The 22,818-nt window shown below is 35.9% G+C and overlaps 1 protein-coding gene across 3 annotated transcripts in view; it reads left to right on the top strand.

The window, feature by feature from the left end:
* KLHL4 (kelch like family member 4) overlaps positions 1-19,665 on the top strand; it is a 116,403-nt gene extending 96,738 nt beyond the window's left edge. For all 3 annotated transcript variants that reach the window (XM_081222733.1, XM_081222732.1, XM_081222731.1), the window contains exons 10-11: positions 16,797-16,968; positions 18,448-19,665. In XM_081222733.1, the coding sequence (XP_081078859.1) occupies positions 16,797-16,968; positions 18,448-18,507 (232 nt within the window). In that variant the 3' untranslated portion in view covers positions 18,508-19,665. The remainder of the gene's footprint in view (positions 1-16,796; positions 16,969-18,447) is intronic.
* Positions 19,666-22,818: the final 3,153 nt, after the last annotated feature.

Here is a 22,818-nt window from a genome sequence, read left to right as displayed (position 1 = left end):
TTTAAATGTTCTTAAATTTACCAAGGCTTAATTTGTGACCTAAGATATGATCTATCCTGGGGAATGTTTCATGAGCACTTGAAAAGAAAGTGTATTCTGTTGGTTTTGTATGGAATGTCCTATAAATATCAATTAAGTCCACCTTATTTAATGTGTCATTTAAAGTGTTTCCTTATTTATTTCTTTTTGTATTATCTGTCCATTGGTGCAAGTGGGGTGTTAAAATCCTGTACTGTAATCGTGTTACTGTTCATTTCCCCTTTTATGGCTATTAACTTTGGGCTTATGTATTGAGGTGTTCCTATGTTTGGTGCATTTTTACAATTGTTATACCTTCTTCTTGGATTGATCCCTTGATCATTATTTAGTGGCCTTCTTTGTCTCTCATAGCAGTCTTTATTTTAAAGTCTATTTTGTTGGATATAAGAATTCCTACTCCAGCTTTTTTTTGCTTTCCATTTGCATGGAATAACTTTTTCCATCCCCTCTCATTCAGTCTGTATGTGTCCCTAGGTCTGAAGTGGGTCTCTTGTAGACAGCATATATACAGGTCTGGTTTTTGTATCCCTTTAGCCAGTCTGTCTTTTAGTATGAGTATTTAATCCATTTACATTTAAGGTAATTATTGATATGTATGTTCCTATTACCATTTTCTTAATTGTTTTGGGTTTGTTATTGTAGGTCTTTTCCTTCTCTTGTGTTTCCTACCTAGAGAATTTCCTTTAGCATTTGTTGTAAAGCTGGTTTGGTGATGCTGAATTCTCTTTGCTTTAGCTTATCTGTAAAGTTTTAATTTTTCCATTGAATCTGAATGAGATCCTTGCTGGGTAGAGAAATATTGGTTGTAGTTTTTTGTTTTTTTTTTTCCTTTCATCACTTTGAATATATCCTGCCACTGCTTTCTGGCTTGCAGAGTTTCTGCTGATGTTCAGCTGTTAACCTTATGGGTAATCCCTTGTATGTTATTTGTTGATTTTCCCTTGCTGCTTTTAATATTTTTTGTATTTAATTTTTGATAGTTAGATTAATATGTGTCTTGGCGTGTTTCTCCTTGGGTTTTTCCTATATGGGTCTCTCTAACCTTCCTGGACTTTATTAACTATTTCCTTTCCCATATAAGGGAAGATTTCAACTATAATCTCTTCAAATATTTTCTCATTCCCTTTCTTTGTCTCTTCTTCTTCTGGGACCCCTAGACTTTGAATATTGGTGTGTTTAATGTTGTCCCAGCAGTCTCTGCGATGTCCTCAATTATTTTCATTCTTTTTTCTTTATTCTGCTCTGCAATAGTTATTTTCACTCTTTTAACTTCCAGTCACTTTTACTTTCTTCTGCCTCAGTTATTCTCCTTCTAGTGAATTTTTAATCTCATTTATTGTGTGGTTTCTCATTTTTTGTTTGCTCTGTAGTTCTTCTATGTCCTTGTTAAATGTTTCTTGTGTTTTCTCCATTCTATTTCCAAGATTTTGCATCATCTTTACTATCATTACTCTGAATTATTTTTCAGGTAGACTGCCTATTTCTTCTTCATTTGTTTGGTCTAGTGGGTTTTTATCTTGCTCCTTCATCTGTTGTGTGTTTTTCTGTCTTCTCGTTTTGCTTTTCTTACTGTGTTTGGGGTCTCCTTTTTTCTGGCTGCAGGTTCATAGTTCTCATTGTTTTTGGTGTCTGCCCACTATGGGTAAGGTTGCTTCTGTGGCTTGTGTTGATTTCCTGCTGGTAGGGACTGGTGCTTGTGTTCTGTTGGGCCAGCCTGGACCTTGTCTTTCTGGTGGGCAGGGCTGTGTCTGGTGGTGTATTTTGTGGTATCTGTGAAATTAGTATGATTTTAGGCAGACTTTCTGCAAATTGGTGGTGTTGTGTTCCTGTCTTGCTAGTGGTTTGGCATGGTGTGTCTAGCACTGGAGCTTGCTGGTCATTGACTGGAGCTGGGTCTTAGTGTTGAGATAGAGATCTCTGGGAGAGCTTTCGCCATTTGATATTACATGGGGTCAAGAGGTTTCTGGTGGACCAATGTCCTGAACTCGGCTCTCCCACCTCAGACTCTCAGGCCTGACACCTGGCCAGAGCACCAAGACCCTGTCAGCCACACGACTCAGAAGAACATGTAGAAAAAAAAGAAAGAAAGAAAAATAAATAAAGTTATTAAAATAAAAAAAATTAAAATAAAAATAATAAAAACAGTTTAATAGAAAAATATGTGAGTAACCAAACCAATCAACAGATCCACCAATGATTACAAGCACTAAAATTTATACCAATATAAACATGAAATCACAAACTAGTCAGTCCCATACAGCAAACCCAAAGTCAAAAGTTGCTCCCAAAGTCCACTGCCTCAATTTTGAGATGATTCACTTTTTATTCAGGTATTCCACAGATGCAGGGTACATCAGTTTGATTGTGGAGATATAATCCGCTACTACTGAGGCTGCACAGAGAAATTTCCCTTTCACTTTTTTGTTTGCACAGCTGCTGGTGTTCAGCTTTGGATTTTGTCCCACCTCTGCATGTAAGTCGCCCTTGGTCATCTGTTTTTCATGAAGACAGGAGGGAGTTAAAGGGAGCAGCTGATTAGGGGACTCTGACTCACTCAGGCAGGGGGAGTGAGGGGTACGGAATGCAAGGTGAGCCTGCAGTGGCAAAGGCCAGCAAGATATTGCAACAGACTGGGGCATGCCATGTGTTCTCCTGGGGAAGTTGTCCCTGGATCATGGGACTTTGGCAGTGGTGGGCTGCACAGGCTCCTGGGAGGGGAGGTGTGGATAGTGACCTATGCTTGCACACTGGCTTCTTGTTGGCTGCAGCAGAAACCTTAGAATTTCATGTCTGTCTCTGCTGTCGATGTTGATAGCCATAGCTCGTGCCTGTCTCTGAAGCTTGTTTAGGCAGTGTTCTGAATCTCCTCTCCCCGTGCACCCCAGAAAAATTGTCTCCTGAATCTTAGGCATTTCCAGACTTTTTCCCGGACTCCTTCCCAGCTAGCTCTGGCTCACTAGCCCCCTTCAGGCTGTGTTCATGCAGCGAACCCCAGTCATTTTCCTGGGATCTGACCTCTGAATCCCGAGTCTCAGCTCCCAGTCCCCACCCGCCCCAGCAAGTGAGCAGACAAGCCTCTCAGGCTGCTGAGTGCTGGTCAGCACTGATCCTCTGTGCAGAAATCTCTCTGCTTTGCCCTTTGCACACTTTTTGCTGTGCTCTCCTCTGTGGCTCTGATGCTTCCCCCCCCAACCCACACCCCATTTCCACCAGTGAAGGGGCTTCCTAGTGTGTGGAAACTTTTCCTCCTTCCCTCATCCCTCTCAGAGGTGCGTGTCCCATCCATAATCTTTTTATTTTCAGACATGATATACTTTTATTTTTATTTATTTATTTATTTTTTACATCTTTATTGGAGTATAATAGCTTTACAATGGTGTGTTAGTTTCTGCTTTATAACAAAGTGAATCAGTTATATGTATACATATGTTCCCATAACTCTTCCCTCTTGCGTCTCCGTCCCTCCCACCCTCCCTATCCCACCCCTATAGGTAGTCAGAAAGCACCGGGCTGATCTCCCTGTGCTATGCGGCTGCTTCCCACTAACTATTTATTTTACATTTGGTAGTGTATATATGTCCATGCCACTCTCTCGCTTTGTCACAACTTACCTTTCCCCCTCCCAATATCCTCAAGTCCATTCTCTAGTAGGTCTGTGTCTTTATTCCTATCTTACCCCTAGTCTCTTCATGACATTTTTTTCTTAAATTCCATATATATGTGTTAGCATATGGTATTTGTCTTTCTCTTTCTGACTTACTTCACTCTGTATGACAGACTCTAGGTCCATCCACCTCATTACAAATAGCTCAATTTATTTCTGTTTATGGCTGAGTAATATTCCATTGTATAAATGTGCCACATCTTCTTTATCCATTCATCCAACGATGGACACTTAGGTTGTTTCCATCTCCTAGGTATTGTAAATAGAGGTGCAATGAACATTTTGGTACAAGACTATTTTGAATTATGGTTTTCTGAGGGTATATGCCCAGTAGTGGGATTGCTGGGTCATATGGTAGTTCTATTTGTAGTGTTTTAAAAAACCTCCATACTGTTCTCCATAGTGGCTGTACCAATTCACATTCCGATGAGCAATGCAAGAGTGTTCCCTTTTCTCCACACCCTCTCCAGCAATTATTTTTTCTGGATTTTTTGATGATGGCCATTCTGACCAGTGTAAGATGATATCTCATTGTAGTTTTGATTTTCATTTCTCTAATGATTAATGATGTTGAGCATTATTTCATGTGTTTGTTGGCAATCTGTATATCTTCTTTGGAGAAATGTCTATTGAGGTCTTCTGCCCATTTTTCGATCGGGTTGTTTGTTTTTTTTGTTATTGAGCTGCAAGAGTTGCTTGTAAAGTTTGGAGATTAATCCTTTGTCAGTTGCTTCATTTGCAAATATTTTCTCCCATTCTAAGGGTTGTCTTTTGGTCTTGTTTATAATTTACTTTGCTGTGAAAAAGCTTTGAAGTTTCATTAGGTCCCAATTGTGTATTTTTGTTTTTATTTCCATTTATTTAGGAGATGGGTCCAAAAGGATCTTGCTGTGATTTATGTCATAGAGTGTTCTGCCTATGTTTGCCTCTAAGAATTTCATACTTTCTGGCCTTACATTTAGGTCTTTAATCCATTTTGAGCTTATTTTTGTGTATGGTGTTAGGGAGTGATCGAATCTCATACTTTTACATGTCCCTATCCAGTTTTCCCAGCACCACTTATTGAAGAGACTGTCCTTTCTCCACTGTACATTCCTGCCTCCTTTATCAAAGATAAGGTGACCATATGTCCGTGGGTTTAACTCTGGGCTTTCTATCCTGTTCCATTGATCTATCTTTCCGTTTTTGTGCCAGTAGCATACTTTCTTGATTACGGTAGCTTTGTAGTATATTCTGAAGTAAGGGAGCCTGATTTCTCCAGCTCCGTTTTTCATTCTCAAGTTTGCTCTGGCTATTCGGAGTCTTCTGTGTTTCCATACAAATTGTGAAATCTTTTGTTCAACTTCTGTGAAAAATGACAGTGGTAGTTTGATAAGGATTGCATTGAATCTGTAGATTGCTTTGGGTAGTAGAGTCATTTTCACAATGTTGATTCTTCCAATCCAAGAACATGATATATCTCTCCATTTATTTGTATCATCTTTAATTTCTTTCATCAGTGTCTTATAATTTTCTGCATACAGCACTTTTGTCTCTGTAGGTAGGTTTATTCCTATGTATTTTATTCTTTGTGTTGCAATGGTAAATGGGAGTGTTTTCTTGATTTCATTTTCAGATTTTTCATCATTAGTGTATAGGATTGCCAGAGATTTCTGTGCATTAATTTTGTATCCTGCTACTTTACCAAATTCATTGACTAGCTCTAGTTGTTTTCTCGTAGCATCTTTAGAATTCTCTGTGTATAGTATGTCATCTGCAAACAGTGACAGCTTTACTTCTTCTTTTCCAATTTGGATTCCTTTTATTTCCTTTTCTTCTCTGATTGCTATGGCTAAAGCTTCCAAAACTATGTTGAATAAGAGTGGTGAGAGTGGGCAACCTTGTCTTGTTCCTGATCTTAGTGAAAATGCTTCCACTTTTTCACCATTGAGGACGATGTTGGCTGTGGGTTTGCCATATATGACCTTTATTATGTTGAGGAAAGTTCCCTCTATGCCTACATTCTGCAAGGTTTTTATCATAAATTGGTGTTGAATTTTGTCAAAAACTTTTTCTGCATCTATTGAGATGATCATATTGTTTTCCTCTTTCAATTAGTTAATATGGTGTATCACTTTGATTGATTTGTATATATTGAAAAATCCTTGTATTCCTGAAATAAACCTCACTTGATCATGGTGTATGATCCTTTTAAAGTGCTATTGGATTCTGTTTGCTAGTATTGTGTTGAGGATTTTTGCATCTATGTTCATCAGTGATATCAGCCTGTAGTTTTCTTTCTTCATGACATCCTTGTCTGGTTTTTGGCATCAGCATGATGGTGGCCTCATAGAATGAGTTTGGAGTGTTTCTCCCTCTGTTATATTTTGGAAGAGTTTGAGAAGGATAGTGTTAGCTCTTCTCTAAATGTTTGATAAAATTCGCCTGGGAATCCATCTGGTCCTGGGCTTTTGTTTGTTGGAAGATTTTTAATCGCAGTTTCAATTTCAGTGCTTGTGATTGGTCTGTTCTTATTTTCTATTTCTTCCTGATTTAGGCAAGGTAGGTTGTGCATTTCTAAGAATTTATCCATTTCCTCCAGGTTGTCCATTTTATTGGCATAACATTGCTTGTAGTAGTCTCTCATGATCCTTTGTATTTCTGCAGTGCCAGTTGTTACTTCTCCTTTTTCATTTCTAATTCTATTGATTTGAGTCTTCTCCCTTTTTTTGATGAGTCTGGCTAATGGTTTATCAATTTTGTTTATCTTCTCAAGGAACCAGCTTTTAGTTTTATTGATCTTTGCTATCATTTCCTTCATTTCTTTTTCATTTATTTCTGATCTGATCTTTATGATTTCTTTCCTTCTGCTAACTTTGCGGGGTTTTTTTGTTCTTCTTTCTCTAATTGATTTAGGTGCAATGTTCGGTTTTCTATTTGAGATGTTTCCTGTTTCTTAAGGTAGGATTTTATTGCCATTAACTTCCCTCTTAGAACTGCTTTTCCTGCATCCCATAAGTTTTGAGTCATTTTGTCTCCATTGTCATTTGTTTCTAGGTATTTGTTGTTTCATCTTTGATTTCTTCAGTGATCACTTCGTTATTAAGTCGTGTATTGTTTAGCATCCATGTGTTTGTAATTTTTAAAGGCCTTTTCCTTTAATTGATATCTAGTCTCATAGTCTTGTGGTCAGAAAAGATACATGATACAACTTCAATTTTCTTAAATTTACCAAGGCATTATTTGTGACCCAAGATATGATCTATCCTGGAGAATGTTCCATGAGCACTTGAGAAAAATGTGTATTCTGTTGTTTTTGGATGGAATGTCCTATAAATATCAATTAAGTCCATCTTCTAAACTGTATCATTTAAAGCTTGTGTTTCCTTGTTTATTTTCTTTTTGAATGATCTGTCCCTTGGAGAAAGTAGGGTGGTAAAATCCCCTACTATGAATGTGTTACTGTTGATTTTCCCTTTTATGGCTGTTAGTATTTGCCTTATGTATTGACGTGCTCATATTCTGGGTGCATAAATATTTACAATTGTTATATCTTCTTCTTGGATGGATCCCTTTATCATTATGTAGTGTCCTTGTTTGTCTCTTCTAATAGTCTTTACTTTAAAGTCTGTATTGTCTGATATGAGAATTGCTACTTCAGCTTTCTCTTGGTTTCCATTTGCATGGAATATATTTTTCCATCCCCTTACTTTCAGTCTGTATGTTTCGCTATGTCTGAAGTGGGTCTCTTGTAGACAGCATATACATGGGTCGTGTTTTTGTATCCATTCAGCCAGTCTGTGTCTTATGGTGGGAACTTTTAATCCATTTACATTTAAGTTAATTATCGATATGTATGTTCCTATTCCCATTTTCTTAATTGTTTTGGGTTTGTTATTGTAGGACTTTTCCTTCTCTTGTTTTCCTTGGCTAGAGAAGTTTATTTAGCATTTGTTGTGAAGCTGGTTTGCTGGTTCTGAACTCTCAGCTTTTGTTTGTCTGTAAAGGTTTTAATTTCTCCATCAAATCTGAATGAGATTCTTGCTGGGTAGAGTAATTTTAGTTGTAAGTATTCCTCATTCATCACTTTAAATATGTCCTGCCACTCCCTGCTGGCTTGCAGAATTTATGCTGAAATATCAGCTGTTCACCTTATGGGGATTCCCTTGTGTGTTATTTGTTATTTTACCCTTACTGCTTTTAATATTTTTTTCTTTGTATTTAATTTTTGATAGTTTGATTAACATGTGTCTTGGCGTGTTTCTCCTTGGATTTATCCTGTATGGGACTCTCTGTGCTTCCTGAACTTGATTAACTATTTCCTTTCCCATATTAGGTAATTTTTCGACTATAATCTTTTCAAATATTTTTCAGTCCCTTTCTTTTACTCTTCTGGGACCCGTATAATTCAAATGTTGGTGCATTTAATGTTGTCCCAGAGGTATCTGAGACTGTCTTCAGTTCTTTTTATTCTTTTTTCTTTATTCTGTTCTGCAGTACTTATTTCCACTATTTTATCTTTCAGGTCACTTATCCGTTCTTCTGCTTCAGTTATTCTGCTATTGATCCCATCTAGAGTATTTTTAATTTCATTTATTGTGTTGTTCATTATTGCTTGTTTCATATTTTGTTCTTCTAGGTCCTGGTTAAATGTTTCTTGCATTTTCTCTATTCTATTTCCAAGATCTTGGATCATCTTTACTGTCATTATTCTGAATTCTTTTTCAGGTAGACTGCCTATTTCCTCTTCATTTGTTGGGTCTGGTGGGTTTTTATCTTGCTCCTTCATCTGCTCTGTGTTATTCTGTTGTCTCATTTTGCTTATCTTACTGTATTTGGGGTCTCCTTTTTGCTGGCTGCACATTCGTAATTCCTATTGTTTTTGGTGTCTCTCCCCAGTTGCTAAAGCTGGTTCAGTGGGATGTGTAGGCTTCCTGGTGGAGGGGACTAGTGCCTGTGTTCTGGTGGATGAGGCTGGATCTTGTCTTTTTGTTAGGTAGGTCCACGTCTGGTGGTGTGATTCTGGGTGTCTGTGGACTTATTATGCTTTTATGCAACCTCTCTGCTAATGGGTTGAGTTGTGTTCCTGTCTTGCTATTTGTTTGGCATACAGTGTCCAGCACTGTAGCTTGCTGGTCGTTGAGTGAAGCTGGGTGCTGGTGTTGAGATGGAGATCTCTGGGAGATTTTCGCCATTTGATATTTTGTGGAGCTGAGAGGTCTCTTGTGGACCAGTGTCCAGAAGTTGTCTCTCCCACCTCAGAGACCCAGCACTGACTCCTGGCTGCAACACCAAAAGCCTTTCATCCACACGGCTCAGAGTAAAAGGGAGAAAATTTAGAAAGAAAGAAAGAGGATAAAATAAAATAAAGTAAGATAAAATAAAATAGTTATTAAAATATTAAATAATTATTAAGAAAATATATTTTCACAACAACAACATCAAAAAAAAAAAAGACGGATAGAACCCTAGGACAAATGGTGAAAGCAAAGCTCTACAGAAAAAATCTCACACAGAAGAATACACATACACACTCACAAAAAGAGGAAAATGTAATAAATCTTGCTCTCAAAGTCCACCTCCTCAATTTGGGATGAGTTGTTGTCTATTCATGTTTTCCCCAGATGCAGGTACATCAAGTTGATTTTGGAAATTTAAAACACTGCTCCTGAAGCTGCTGGGAGAAATTTCCCTTTCTCTTCTTCGTTTGCACAGCTCCTGGAGCTCAGCTTTGGATTTGGCCCCGCCTCTGCGTGTAGGTCACCAGAGGGCATCTGTTCTTCGCTCAGACTGGACAGGGTTAAAAGAGCAGCTGTCTCCGGGGCTCTGGCTCACTCAGGCTGGAGGGAGGAAGGGGTGCGAATATGGGGTGAGCCTTCGGCCACAGAGGCTAGTGGGACTTTGCACTAGCCTGAGGAGCACCATGTGTTCTCCTGGGGAAGTTGACCCTGAATCATTGGACCCTGGCAGTGGCGGGCTGCACAGGCTCCTGAGAGGGGTGGTGTGGATAGTGACCTGTGCTCGCACACAGGCTTCTTTGTGATGGCAGCAGCATTCATGGCATCTCATTCCCGTCTCCGGGGTCCACGCTGTTAGCCACGGCTCACGCCCTTCTCTGGTGTTCCTTTAAACAGTGCTCTTAATCCCTTCTCCTCGCACACCAGGAAGCAAAGAGGGAAGAAAAAGTCTCTTGCTTCTTTGGCAGTTCAAGACTTTTCCCCGGACTCCCTCCTGGCTAGCCGTTGTGCAGTAACCCCCTGCAGGCTGTGTTCAGGCCGCCAACCCTAGTCCTCTCCCTGCACTCTGACCGAAGCCTGAGCCTCAGCCCCCAGACCTGCCTGCCCCAGCAGGTGAGCAGAAAAACTGCTCGGGCTGGTGAGTGCTGGTTGGCACCGATCCTCTGTGTGGGAATATCTATGTTTTTCCCTCTGCACCCCTGTTGCTGTGCTCTCCCCTGTGGCTCCGAAGCTTCCCCCCTCCACCACCCGCAGTCTCCACCTGCAAAGGGGCTTCCTAGTGTGTGGAAACCTTTCCTCCTTCACAGCTCTCTCCCACTGGTGCTGGTCCCATCCCTTAATTTGTCTCTGTTTATTCTTTTTTCTTTTGCCCTATCCAGGTACATGGGGAGTTTTTTTGCCTTTTGGGAGGTCTGAGGACTTCTGCCAGTGTTCAGTAGGTGTTCTGTAGGAGTTGTTCCATGTGTAGATGTATTTCTTGTGCATCTGTGGGGAGGAAGATGATGTCCACGTCTTACTCTTCTGCCATCTTTTCCCTCTCCTAATGTTAGGTTTTTGTCTTGCAATTTTTCTTCCTTTTAATGTAAGCCTTTACAGTTATTGATTCCCCATATCACATCATGGTTTTCTTTGCATTCCAGAAGACACTGTATGAGTCATGTTTTCATTTTCACTTGTCTCAAGATGTTTTCTAATTTCCCTTACAACATATTCTTTGACTCATTGGTTAAATGTATGTACTTTCATTTCCATATATGTGTGGACATATCAATTTCCTTCTGTTGTTGATTTATAGTTTCATTCCACTGTGAAAAGACCTTGCATGTTTTCAGCCTTTTTAAATTTATTAAGACTTGTTTTATGTCTTAACATATGGTCTATCTTAGATAATGTTCCATGCTTACCTGTGAAAAATATTTCTTCTGAGTTTTGGAGGAGCAAAAATTTTTATGTATGTTTGTTAGATCCAATTGGTCTATAATGTTGTTCATCTTTCATGTACTTACTGATCGTCTGTCTGGTTTATTTTATCCATTATTGATAATGGAAAGTCAAACCCTCCTACTATTACTGTAGAACTATTTCTTCTTACTCTTCCCCCACCTCCTTCTCCTCCCTTTCTTCTTCTTCTTCTTCCTCTTCCTCTTCCTCCTCCTCTACCTCCTCCTCCTCCTCCTCCTCTTCTGCTTCTGCTTCTGCTTCTGGTTCTTCTGCTTCTTTTTCACCTAAAATGTATATATTGACCCACTTGATGCTGTCTCAGAGGTCCCTTAAACTCTGTTGACTTTTCTTCATTCTTTTCACAGACTTGATAATTTCAAAAAAAAAAACTTGTCTTCAAGTTCACTTATTCTTTCTTCTGCCTGCTTGAGTCCCCAATGGAAAATTCTAGTGAGTTTTTAAATTCAGTCATTTTATTTTTCAGCACCAGAATTTCTATTTTTTCATCTTTATAATTTATTTCCTTTGTTGACCTTCTAATTTTGTTCATTTATTATTTTCCTGATTTCTTTTAGTTGTTTACCTGTTTTTCTTTTCACTCTTTGAGAATATATGTCAGTCACTTAAATATATTTTTCTTATAACACAGATGATTGTGTTTCTACAGGGATGGTTTTGGAGGTTTACTTTGTTCTTTTGAGTGAAATTCATTTTCTCATTTATCTGTATGCTTTGTGGTCTTTTGTTGAAAACTGGTCATTTGAAATAACAGATACCTTTCCCAGTCCTTGCAGATTGATTCCATGCATAGGAAGACTATCGTTATTTAATCACTAATTATGTTCTATGCTTGGGATAAGCCCAGCTTGAAAGATTGAGGTCTTCTCAAACCTTTTCTGGGTTTGTCTATTTCCTGGGCCTGTGTGTGTGTATGTGTGTTTGTGTTTGTGTGTGTGTGTGTGTGTGTGTGTGTGCGCGCGCGCATTGATTCTCTGTATACATGGCTGCTTTTAAATGCCTTAACTTCCTTAAGGTTCTCAGCCCTGTTGCCTTTCAGAGCCTTAGCCATTCTATTGGACTAATCAGTAATCTCCTGTAGTATCAATAACCTCTTGTCCCAGTTGGCTATGTATCTGTAATCTCCCGACAGCTTTCATGAACCATGTGCAGTACTTTCCATGGCTTTTCCTAGCCTGAAATCTTAGCTGTACCACTTTTGACTGTCTGAGCTCTGAGTTAGGTAGCACAGAAGATAATCCCTTTGGCAACAACTGAGACAGGTTGGATTGTTGCATATTAGCTCTGCTCTTTTCTCTCTGGTTCAAGGAAAGGAACTGGGGTTGGGCCACTGCTTTCTCCAATCCATGCCATGCCTTTCTAGGAGGGAGTGTGGCTAGAGAAAGTAAAATAATTCACAAAATTGCCTACATCTTTTTCTTGACTGAGCAGGTATTTGGTTGCTGTGGGTCTTTGACTGATTTCCAGAACTCCTACAAAGTTATTTTTGCCAGTCTCTATTTGTTTATTTAATATTTTTGTGACAGAATAAGATCCTAGATCTTCCTTGTCTACTATCTTGCTGACGTCACTCCTTAGTAATGCAGCATTGAATAAAAGATAAAAACTACATGAAAATCACCTTGACTTGCCTGTGTATTTAAAAGATAAAGCTGAATTTGCTCTGCCCTTTATTTATATCCAGAAGCACAATAATGAAATTATATGTAATTACAAATGGAAAAGATCTTGAAAATCTAGTATATCCCTGTCACCCTACAGAAGTGGCAGCTGAACCCCTCTATTGTTAAATGACAAATAGTAGCTAAAGGATTTTTTTCATATAACTGGAGTTATTAAAAGTTTGGAAACCAGTCATATTTGACTTTCCATTTCATTATAAAACTAAAAGTTCACTATTCTACACTCAGTACTATTGATAGAATTAAACATCAAGCCACAATTTTCTACTTTTATTGATACAGAATTTCATCATGTGTACAAAAGTTTAAGCATTTACTCTGTGCTTGTGTGTGTATAACTGATGGGAATCATGTTTCCATTTTAGAAAGGCCAAAGAAATACAATAGACTCAATACTTGTTAAAAGTTCACTGTAAGAAGTTGAAAAAGGATAGATTCTACTGAAATTTCGAATTGCTTAGATAATTTATTGATGCCTTCCATAGACCACAAAAAAGTTACCAACAACATACAGTTCACAAAAGTTTAGGCCCACCTGTCTAATGAATGTATACATACTCTCAAAAAACTGATACTTGTATTCAAAAAAGGTAAGTGTAGCTTTCATTTTAAGAAAGGGTATCTAGACATTGAATTCTATTTTTATGCTTGTAAAAATATGCATATTTCTATACCTAAGAATAACTGTAACCACCTCTTTATATGAGTTGAGAGTGGAGAAGACTATATCACCTCCTATAAGCTAAACAGACAGCATCAGGAATTATTATATTTGGGAAAACTTGATCAAATGTACAAACAAATCCATGTAAAAATGATTATGCTTTCTCAAATTTCCATTAATGGCTAAACTATATTGGAGTGATAAATTCATGAGAAGCAGTGGTCAGAGTGTTACTGATATGGAAAATTTATGTCATTCATTACAGAAATATTAAAAGTTGTCTAGAAGGTTTTATACAAAATAATGCAATACTATACAAAATTATATCTAGTAAATAAAAAGTCATGAAGATTTGATACTATGAAAATCAAACCTGACTTCACAAAAATTTCATCTGAATTAAAAGTTAAACCATATACATATATAGACAGAGAGACAGGTAATACGCTCAGCTCTTATAATAGTAATTTTCTTATAATAAATTCAAACTAGTAAGAGACTTTCTTTCTAACATACTGAAGTCTATGCTTTTTTTTTTTTCTATTTCAGTTTTGGACACTTTTTATTGTACCTTAGTGGTGTAAATTGTGTTGCATTTACTTGGTTCCTTGTATCTAAATGTATGGGATTAAGAAAGTAGGTTTGGTCCAAAAAGAATACATTTCATAAGGAAAAAGTCTAGAATACACAAAATATTTTAATTAAATCACCTTCTTCTCTCCCATTATTATGCCAGCATTTTCCTGGCTTTACCAAGAACCCCTGAAATTGGGAAATTCTATCTTAAGACCTGAAAGAGAGATGAATAGTGCTGCATTTTAGCACTGTAGGGGGATCACCATGAAATTAGCCTTACAATAGCTTGATGTGTCTAAACCAATTTAAATAGGTATTTACACACACAACTAGGAAAATATAAACTCAGTTCATATTTTATGATATAGAAAATTTCATAATACAGATTACAAAATTAAATGCTTACAAACATCCTAATAATTAAATGTTTAACTTTATTTAATGATATAATTATATTTCCAAATATACTATTTTTAATTTTAATGGGAGAAAGCACTTTATGCATACCAAAAAATGTATAGTATACTAGTTAAAACCACTAGATTTGGAGTCAGAGAGCTCCGAGTTCAAATCCCAGATCTGTTATTTACAAGTTATGTGACCTTGACCCAGTTACTTTACATCTCTAAACATCTGTTTCCTCATGTGAATAATGGGAATAATTTTAGTATCAACTTCATAGGGTACAAAATAATAAATGTTAATGCACTTAGTGTCTTGCCTGGCACATATTATTACTTTGTTTGTATTATTTTTGTAATTAGTATTATTGTTATTACTAACATTATCCCCTTATTGGTATTTTCCTTGTAAAGATCTTGAGAAAACAACTAGTGCTAAAGTACAGTTTTTGAAAATTATGACTTTCATACAAATATAATAGTAATGTGTCAAAGAATTTTGTGTGATTGATTAATTAATGAGGTAACCCATAAGGTGTTAAAATTGCTTCAAAGAATCTTTGAAGAAAAGACATAAAAACAATTAGGAATGCTGAAAAAAAGTTAATAGATGCAAAAGCAGTTAATAACCTATAGGGAATAAAATGTAATATTTGGGTGGGGTCATCATTTGGGGTTAGACATTAATTCTATCTCTATCAGGTAAAATTTATTTTATGGTTATGTATAGGAATCACAAGAAAACTCAGTTTTCTACAGCTTAACTTCTACACCTATAGAGTTGTAAAATAGCCTTGTCAGTTAGAAATTCAATCAAAGATGCACACTCTGTGGAATCAGATAATCCTCATTTCCATGTCTTAGACAATATTCCTGACAATATTTTCTGGTAAAATATTGGTGGCCTACCCAGTACCTTAGAAGACTCATCCAATTAATTAAGATAATCATTTAAATTAAAGGTTTTCTGAAATACATAAACATGTTTTGGCTTGGTAAGGGATTATTATTTCTATAATGTTGACGAGAAAATTGAGGCAAAGAAGTCAAGCAAATTGTCTGTAATTACTCCTTTTTATTTCCACTAGAATATATATATATATATATATATATATATATATATATATACTTATATCCAAAGTAAGGAGAAATAGAAAAGCAAAAGAGAAACAAAAGGGGAGAAATGCGGTGCTGTTTTAATTTGAAAGTGAGGTAGTGGCTAACATTTTCTTTCATAACTGATCCTCTGTGTCATTACAGACAACAACCAAGCTGCCATTTTTTTTTCTTCAGAAGATTCTACATTCCTCAAACCTCTCTAGTTAATAAAGCAGTGTCCAGATAATATTCAGATTTTTGAGCATTCATTATCATGCACATGCAGAAAAATCTTGGGTTTTGGATGCAAATCTATAGGGAATCCTTCTGCAAGCCCTGGTTCACCATTCATATATGTGTGTACTGTGTTAGCTGAGCACAGCATCAATTAACAATAGCAATTGTGTTAAAGATTCTGATTAGCTAAAGCATACAGCTGTGGATTTTCTGGTTCTGCTTTTTAATATAACATCGGAAATTAAGGTGATATCCAACAATATATGGTGGATATTGAGGACATCTTAATTATTGCTGATTTCAGATATTATTAAAAATATTACTGGATGTGAGACTAAGTTCAAATGGAAGCTGGGATCAGATAATTTAGATTATGATTAAAGAGAGAAAAACAGAAATAAGACGAGTAATACGAATGTAAGGAAATTAGTAGATGGTAATAAATGAAATTTTGTAAAATAAATGTTTTTCATTGGGCTTTACAAATAGGCCAAAATAAAATCAGAGATAATTTCCACATATAATTATATAAGTATTTTCTTATTGTTCACCCCTTTTAGATCTTAGTATTCTATACTGGCTTCAAATTTTAGGAAATAATTCCTGGAAAAGATTTAAATTAATATTGCTTATTGAATTATCTTTCATTTTGCTTACAGAATAGGCTTGGGGTTAAGGAGTTAACTTCAAGTTAAAATGGAAAAACATCCCAGGGTCCTGTGAAGATAAATAAGAACTCTCATAGAGGAAAAAGAATACAACTGTGGTCATCGTAACTACAAACAGTATTAAAACCAGGGTACTATAGTTTATAAAACAAAAAGGCAATTATATTCAGAATTATTAACATGTGAGCTCACATATAAACAATATCAGGTATCTCAGATATAACTTGGATAAACAAAGAATAAGAAAAACCCATTCCAGCTAGCATATTAAATGACAGAGGGGACGTTTTCCACATAATGTTAAGTTGCCAATATGTGAAATTTCCTCATAGAGAATCTGAGTACTGTTCAAAGAAATGTGTGGTATTTTTAAACGGAAATTCATTTTCACTATGCTTTGAGTGACATCTGGTGGCTGAAGAGAATTCTGTCATTTAGTTACCCTTAACGTTTATTAGTCAGACTACACTTGGTATGTATAAGGTATTTTTAATTTCTTATATTAGATAAGAGTACATTTTATTAATGTCTGTTATTTTTAATTTAGCACTGTTGTACTTTCTTCTCAATTGTCTTCCTAAACTTCTTAAAGGTATGATCCAAAAAATGATTCATGGTCAACTGTGGCACCTCTGAGTGTTCCTCGAGATGCTGTTGCTGTATGTCCCCTTGGAGACAAACTCTATGTAGTTGGAGGATATGATGGACATACTTATTTGAACACTGTTGAGTCATATGATACACAGAAAGATGAATGGAAAGAGGTACTCTCATTTAAAGTATGCAAATTGATATATTTCAGGTTTTAATTTAAAAATTAAAATATGTGTTTGGAATTAATCCCATTCTCTTCCTCTCTAGGGCTGAACTAAATTATTTTAATGAAATTTATAGCATGTGCTTTATTTAGCTATAGTTAATTATTAACTGAGCTGTTTTATCATTAGCAGGATCCATCAGTACTTATATAAATTGGGGGCAAGACATTCTCTTAATGATGGACTCATTCCTTTTACAGAAAAGTAAACCAGATTCAATAATCCAAGAGCTTTACTCTCTGACCAACTTTTTATGTATGTATTATGACTTGAGAAGCAAAGAATAATGTCCTCACCCACAAATGTCTGCCCCTTTTTATTGGCTGGTGCCCAGGAGGAAAATCTTTCAGTCCCCTCCTTATAGAGGTTCTACAAATTACAACACTCCTAAGTACTGATCAGTCATTCAAGGGACTTGGTGCACAGTAAGAGACTGGAATTAAACTCTCTCAAGAGTGCTGGGCATCTAACAGAAGAAATTCTAAGGAAAGTACAAGAAGGGGCACTGAAAGGACATCTTGGGGATGCTAAAGGAAACTTGATGCTTCTGACAGCTTTTAAAGTTATATCTCTATATTTATTCCAAAATATCTAATGGTGTTTTGTTGATTAATTGATGGATTAATAAAATATGAAGTATGATTAACTCTTTACCATTTCCACAAACAAGCAAACCTTGTATTTTTTATCAAACCTCACCTTCCCTTATACTAACTTCATGGTGCTCTGTTTTCTACGTAGTAAGCTGGTTATTGTTCTAAATAAGTTATGTGTTAATATACTGACACCTGATAATGGGTTTCTAGCTCTTTCCTCCAAGAATATGATTCATGAAGACCCTCAGAAATATTCAAGTTCTGCCATGTAGGTTGCTCTTTACAATGGTTAGGACCAGTTAGAAATGGAGGAAAATATTTACCAAACAAGGATGTAGGTCAAATACAAGAATCAAAATGTTTGTAATTTACTTTTCAGAAAATTATAGACCAGTAGCTAAGAGACCTAGATTCTATTCCAGACATTTCACAGTTTCATTGTGTGACCTTGAAAATGGTGAAAGAGAGCAAATAGATAATGAGATCATAACTATTATATGCCTAATTATTTTCATTCATTATCTTCCTTAACCCTAACAAAAACTCATTGAAGAATGAGTATTATTAGCTGTAATTTTTAAAGTGAGAAAATTATCAGAGTGGTGAAATTTACCCAAGATCACCTGTTCTTCAAACTCAGGCCTACTTCATTTTAAAGACTATGCTCTTTCCACATTGGACTATTGTCTGGGCTGCATTTCCCCATATCTTTATACAATATGAAGGTTGGGACAGAATAGGTAAGGACTTTTTCAACTCCAATATATTATGCTAAAGGCAGAGTTCATTCAAACGGCATTTCTTTCCTTGTTTTTGTTTTCTATGTTAGGAAGTTCCTGTTAACATTGGAAGAGCTGGTGCATGTGTTGTGGTGGTGAAGCTACCATAAAGCTATCTTTATCAAAGGGAAGGAAACTGGATAATTTCAAGAAGTGGAGTAGGAAGAGGAGAGGAAGAAGAAATATGTTCTTTCCTTCAATTAGTAATCAAACATGAAAATTCTTGTGTCATTTTAATATGTAGTTATAAATACTCTCATTTGTGAAGCCAAAGCAAGTTTTCAAACATTAATTACATATAGGTATTTAGTGTATATGTTGTTGCAGCTAATAATATAAATGAAAATCCAGTAGTCTAGGTTTAGCCCCGTTACTTTAAAATATTAAAATGTTTAAGGGAAATTGATAGTGACCAACGTATAAAAGGTTATAAAAGCATCGGTAATTTTGAGTTTGATAAGTTAAAAACATTTTCTATTTCAAAAACAAAAAATAGGTACCCTATCACTTGGAACATGACTAATATAAAAGAGAACATCTAAAGCTTAAATTATAAGGTTTGATTTTCAGTAAGACATCATTCTTTTATCTGAACAATATCCCAAATAGCTAAATAATACCTCACATTTACCAAGAAGAAAGCTTTTACTGTGGTGAGATAAAAAAAAAAAAAAAAAACGCTCATTGACATAATTTGTTATGCTGATCACAGTAGGTTAAAATTTTCACAGACTTACTCTTTTACAGTACCATGTTCCAAAGCACACATATAGATTTGGTATTCTTTAACATGTTGTCTTGTTAGACAACATTTATTTTACCAGTAAAATATTACTGTAATTCCATATACACAATCTATACAATAAAATGGTGAATATTTATCATATTGATACAAACTGTGACCTCAGCTTTCGAGTGTCAGGGCCTCACTTGTATAGACAGTAACATTCTCCTCAAACATTTCTGTGAACTCTTAAAACACCTGCCATTAAGTTAAACCAGTTTTCAAAAACAAAGCAATTTTTCATCGGCAGTAAAATTGAGATGTTCTACAATATTAACACATGGAAGCACTAAAATGTTCAACATCCGTGGTTAATTCTATAATTATTTTTTATGTACCAGTACATGCTTTTCTGTCAATTATATATTCATCCAGTAGAGAATGTTAAGGATATATGCACTACAAATATTTTTAAATTAAAAAGGACAACAAAAAAGACTAGCTGTGTAGTATTTTACCTTTAAATTCTCACTTCCGTGTCCAATTATTTAAAAAAAAGGGGGGGGGAGGTTGGCCAAAAATTTCGTTTGGGTTTTTCCATAAGATGTTATGGAAAAACCCAAATGAACTTTTTGGCCAACCCAATATTTAAAATAAAATGTTGGAAAACCTTCTTTATGAAAGTAACTTTTCAATTAAATTACGATTTTAGAATTTCTGCAATATGTCCTTTTGAATGGGCTTTGTATTGTAGTATGTGAAACCAACAAATAAAATCCAACGATGCTTATAAAACGTACTACTACCTTTTAAGTTTTTTTTTAAAAAAAGAGCAACATAGGTGGTACAAAGATATTTGTACTTTGACAAACTGAATTTAAATAAAATCTATTTCCTCTGGTTATAAAGTGTGGCTTTAGATTATGTCAAGTGCAGCTTGAATTGACCTTTTGATATTTATTTTTCCAACAGCTAAAATATTTAAATACAAAAATAAAATGCCCCTGCTTTGTTTCTTATTCCTACCATTGTCTTTAATTCTAAATAAAGGGTTATAGACATCTTCAGTTCTAGGGGTAAAGATGGAAACATAGAGATGCTGTAAAAAATAATAAACACACATGCAGAGAGTTCTGTTGGATCTTTAAATTCATACCTTATCTAAGTCAATGCAGAAGTAGAGTTACTTAAACTTTTATCTCCAGAGCAAAGCTTGGCCTGTCAAGTTAAATTGGAGTGTGAACCAGTGGGAAAAAGAAAGATCAAAGGACCTACCACAGCTCAGCTTGCCAATGCTCCAGTCACAGCTAGATGGCACCAATAGGGAAATCATGTCCAGAGTCATGCTTGGTCAGGCAAACAGAGAAAGAATACCATCTTCTTCTTTTTTTTTTTTTTTTTTTTTTTTAGAATAGTATCTTCTTTATGGTCCAGTTAGGCTTGCTTCATTTTGATCAGCTATTGACTAGTAGGAGAGGTATGTATATGTTGCCCTGGGCTGCTTTTGAAAATCTTGCTCACAAGCAAAACAATAAAAAAATAAAAATGTGGGACTACATCAAACTTAAAAGTTTCTTTACAGTGAAAGAAACCATGAACAACAACAACAAAAAATAACTATGGAAGGGGAAAAATATTTGCAAACCATACATATATCTAATAAGGGGGTAATATCCAAAATATATAAAGAACTCATACAACTCAGTAGCAAAAAACAAGCAACTCAATTAAAAATGGGCAAAGAACCTGAGTAGACATATTTTCAAAGAAGATATATGAAAGGCCAACAGGTACATGAAAAGATGCTCAACATCACTAGTCACTGGGGGAATGTAAATCAAAACCACCATGAGATATCACCTCATGCCTATTAGAATGACCATCAACAAAAATACAAATGCTGGATGTGGATAAAAAGGAACCCTTGTGCACTGTTGGTGGGAATGCAAATTGGTGCAGCCACTATGGAAAACAGTTTAGCAGTTCCTCAAAAAATTAAAGGCAGAACTACCATATGATCCAGCAATACTATATTCAAAGGAAATGAAAACACTAACTTGAAAAGATATATCTGCTGCCCAATTTTTAACTGGGGTGTTTGTTTTTTTTATATTGAGCTCCATGAGCTGTTTGCATATTTTGGAGACCTAAATAGACATTTCACCAATGAAGACATACAGATGGCCAAGAGGCACATGGAAAGATGCTCAACATCACTAATTATTAGACAAATGCAAATCAAAACTACAGTGAGGTATCACCTCACACCGGTCAGAATGGCCATTATCAAAAAATCTAGAAACAATACATGCTGGAGAGGGTGTGGTGAAAAAGGAATCCTCCTGCACTTTTGGTGGGAATGTAAATTGATACAACCACTATGGGGAACAGTATGGAATTTCCTTAAAAAACTAAAAATATGGCCCAGCAATCCCACTACTAGGCATATACCCAGAGAAAACCATAATTCAAAAAGAGACATGTACCACAATGTTCATTACAGCACTATTTACAATAGCCAGGACATGATAGCAACCTAAGTGTCCATCAACAGATGAATGGATAAAGAAGATGTGGCACATATATACAATGGAATATATATATACTCAGCCATAAAATGAAATGAAATTGAGTTATTTGTAGTGAGGTGGATGGACCTAGAATCTGTCATACAGAGTGAAGTAAATCAGAAAGAGAAAAAAATATATATGCTAACACATATATATGGAATAAAAAAAATGGTACTGATGAAACTAGAGGCAGGGTAGGAATAAAGATGAAGACATAGAGAATGGACTTGAGGACACGGGGAGGGAGGGGGAGACTGAGGTGAAGTGAGAGTAGCATCAACATATATACACTACCAAATATAAGATAGATAGCTAGTGAGAAGCAGCAGCATAGAACAGGGAGATCAGCTCGGTGCTTTGCGACAACATAGAGGGGTGGGATAAGGTGAGTAAGAGGGAGGCTCAAGAGGGAGAGGATATGGAGATATATGTATACATATAGATGATTCACTCTGTTGTACAGCAGAAACTAACACAACATTATCAAACAAATATACTCCAATAAAGATGTATAAAAAAAAGAAAGAAAAGATATCTGCATTCCCATATCCATAGCAGCATTATTTACAATAGCCAAGACATGGAAACAGAGTGAGTGTCCATTGATGGATGAATGGTTAAAGACCTTGTGGTATATCTATCTTTCTATCTTTCTATCTATCTATCTATCATCTACCTATCCATCTATACAGTGGAATATTATTTTGCCATAAAAAATTAGGAAATCTTACCATTTCAATAGCATGGATGGATCTAGAGGGCATTATGCTAAGTGAAATAAGTCAGAGAAAGACAAATACTTTATGATCTCACTTATATGTGGAATCTAAGAGAGAGAGAGAGAGAGAAAAACCAAACTCATAGAAAAAGAGATCAGACCTGCTTACTAAAGGTGGAGTGTGGGGGAAAGGGAAATTGGAGGAAGGTAGTCAAAAGGTACAACTTTCCAGTTATAATATAAAGAAGTACTAAGAATATAATGTACAACAATGATAATAGTTAATACTTTTTTATATGATGCATAAGAAAGTTTTTAAGAGAATACATCCTAAGAGTTCTCATCATAAGGATATTTTTTTCTTTTCTTCTTTCTTTTCACTTTATTGTATCTATATGAAATGATGGAT

The sequence above is a fragment of the Mesoplodon bidens genome, assembly GCF_964165515.1.
Source record: "Mesoplodon bidens genome assembly, chromosome: X".
NCBI lineage: Eukaryota > Metazoa > Chordata > Mammalia > Artiodactyla > Ziphiidae > Mesoplodon > Mesoplodon bidens.
This window is presented reverse-complemented; position numbering and strand designations above follow the sequence as displayed.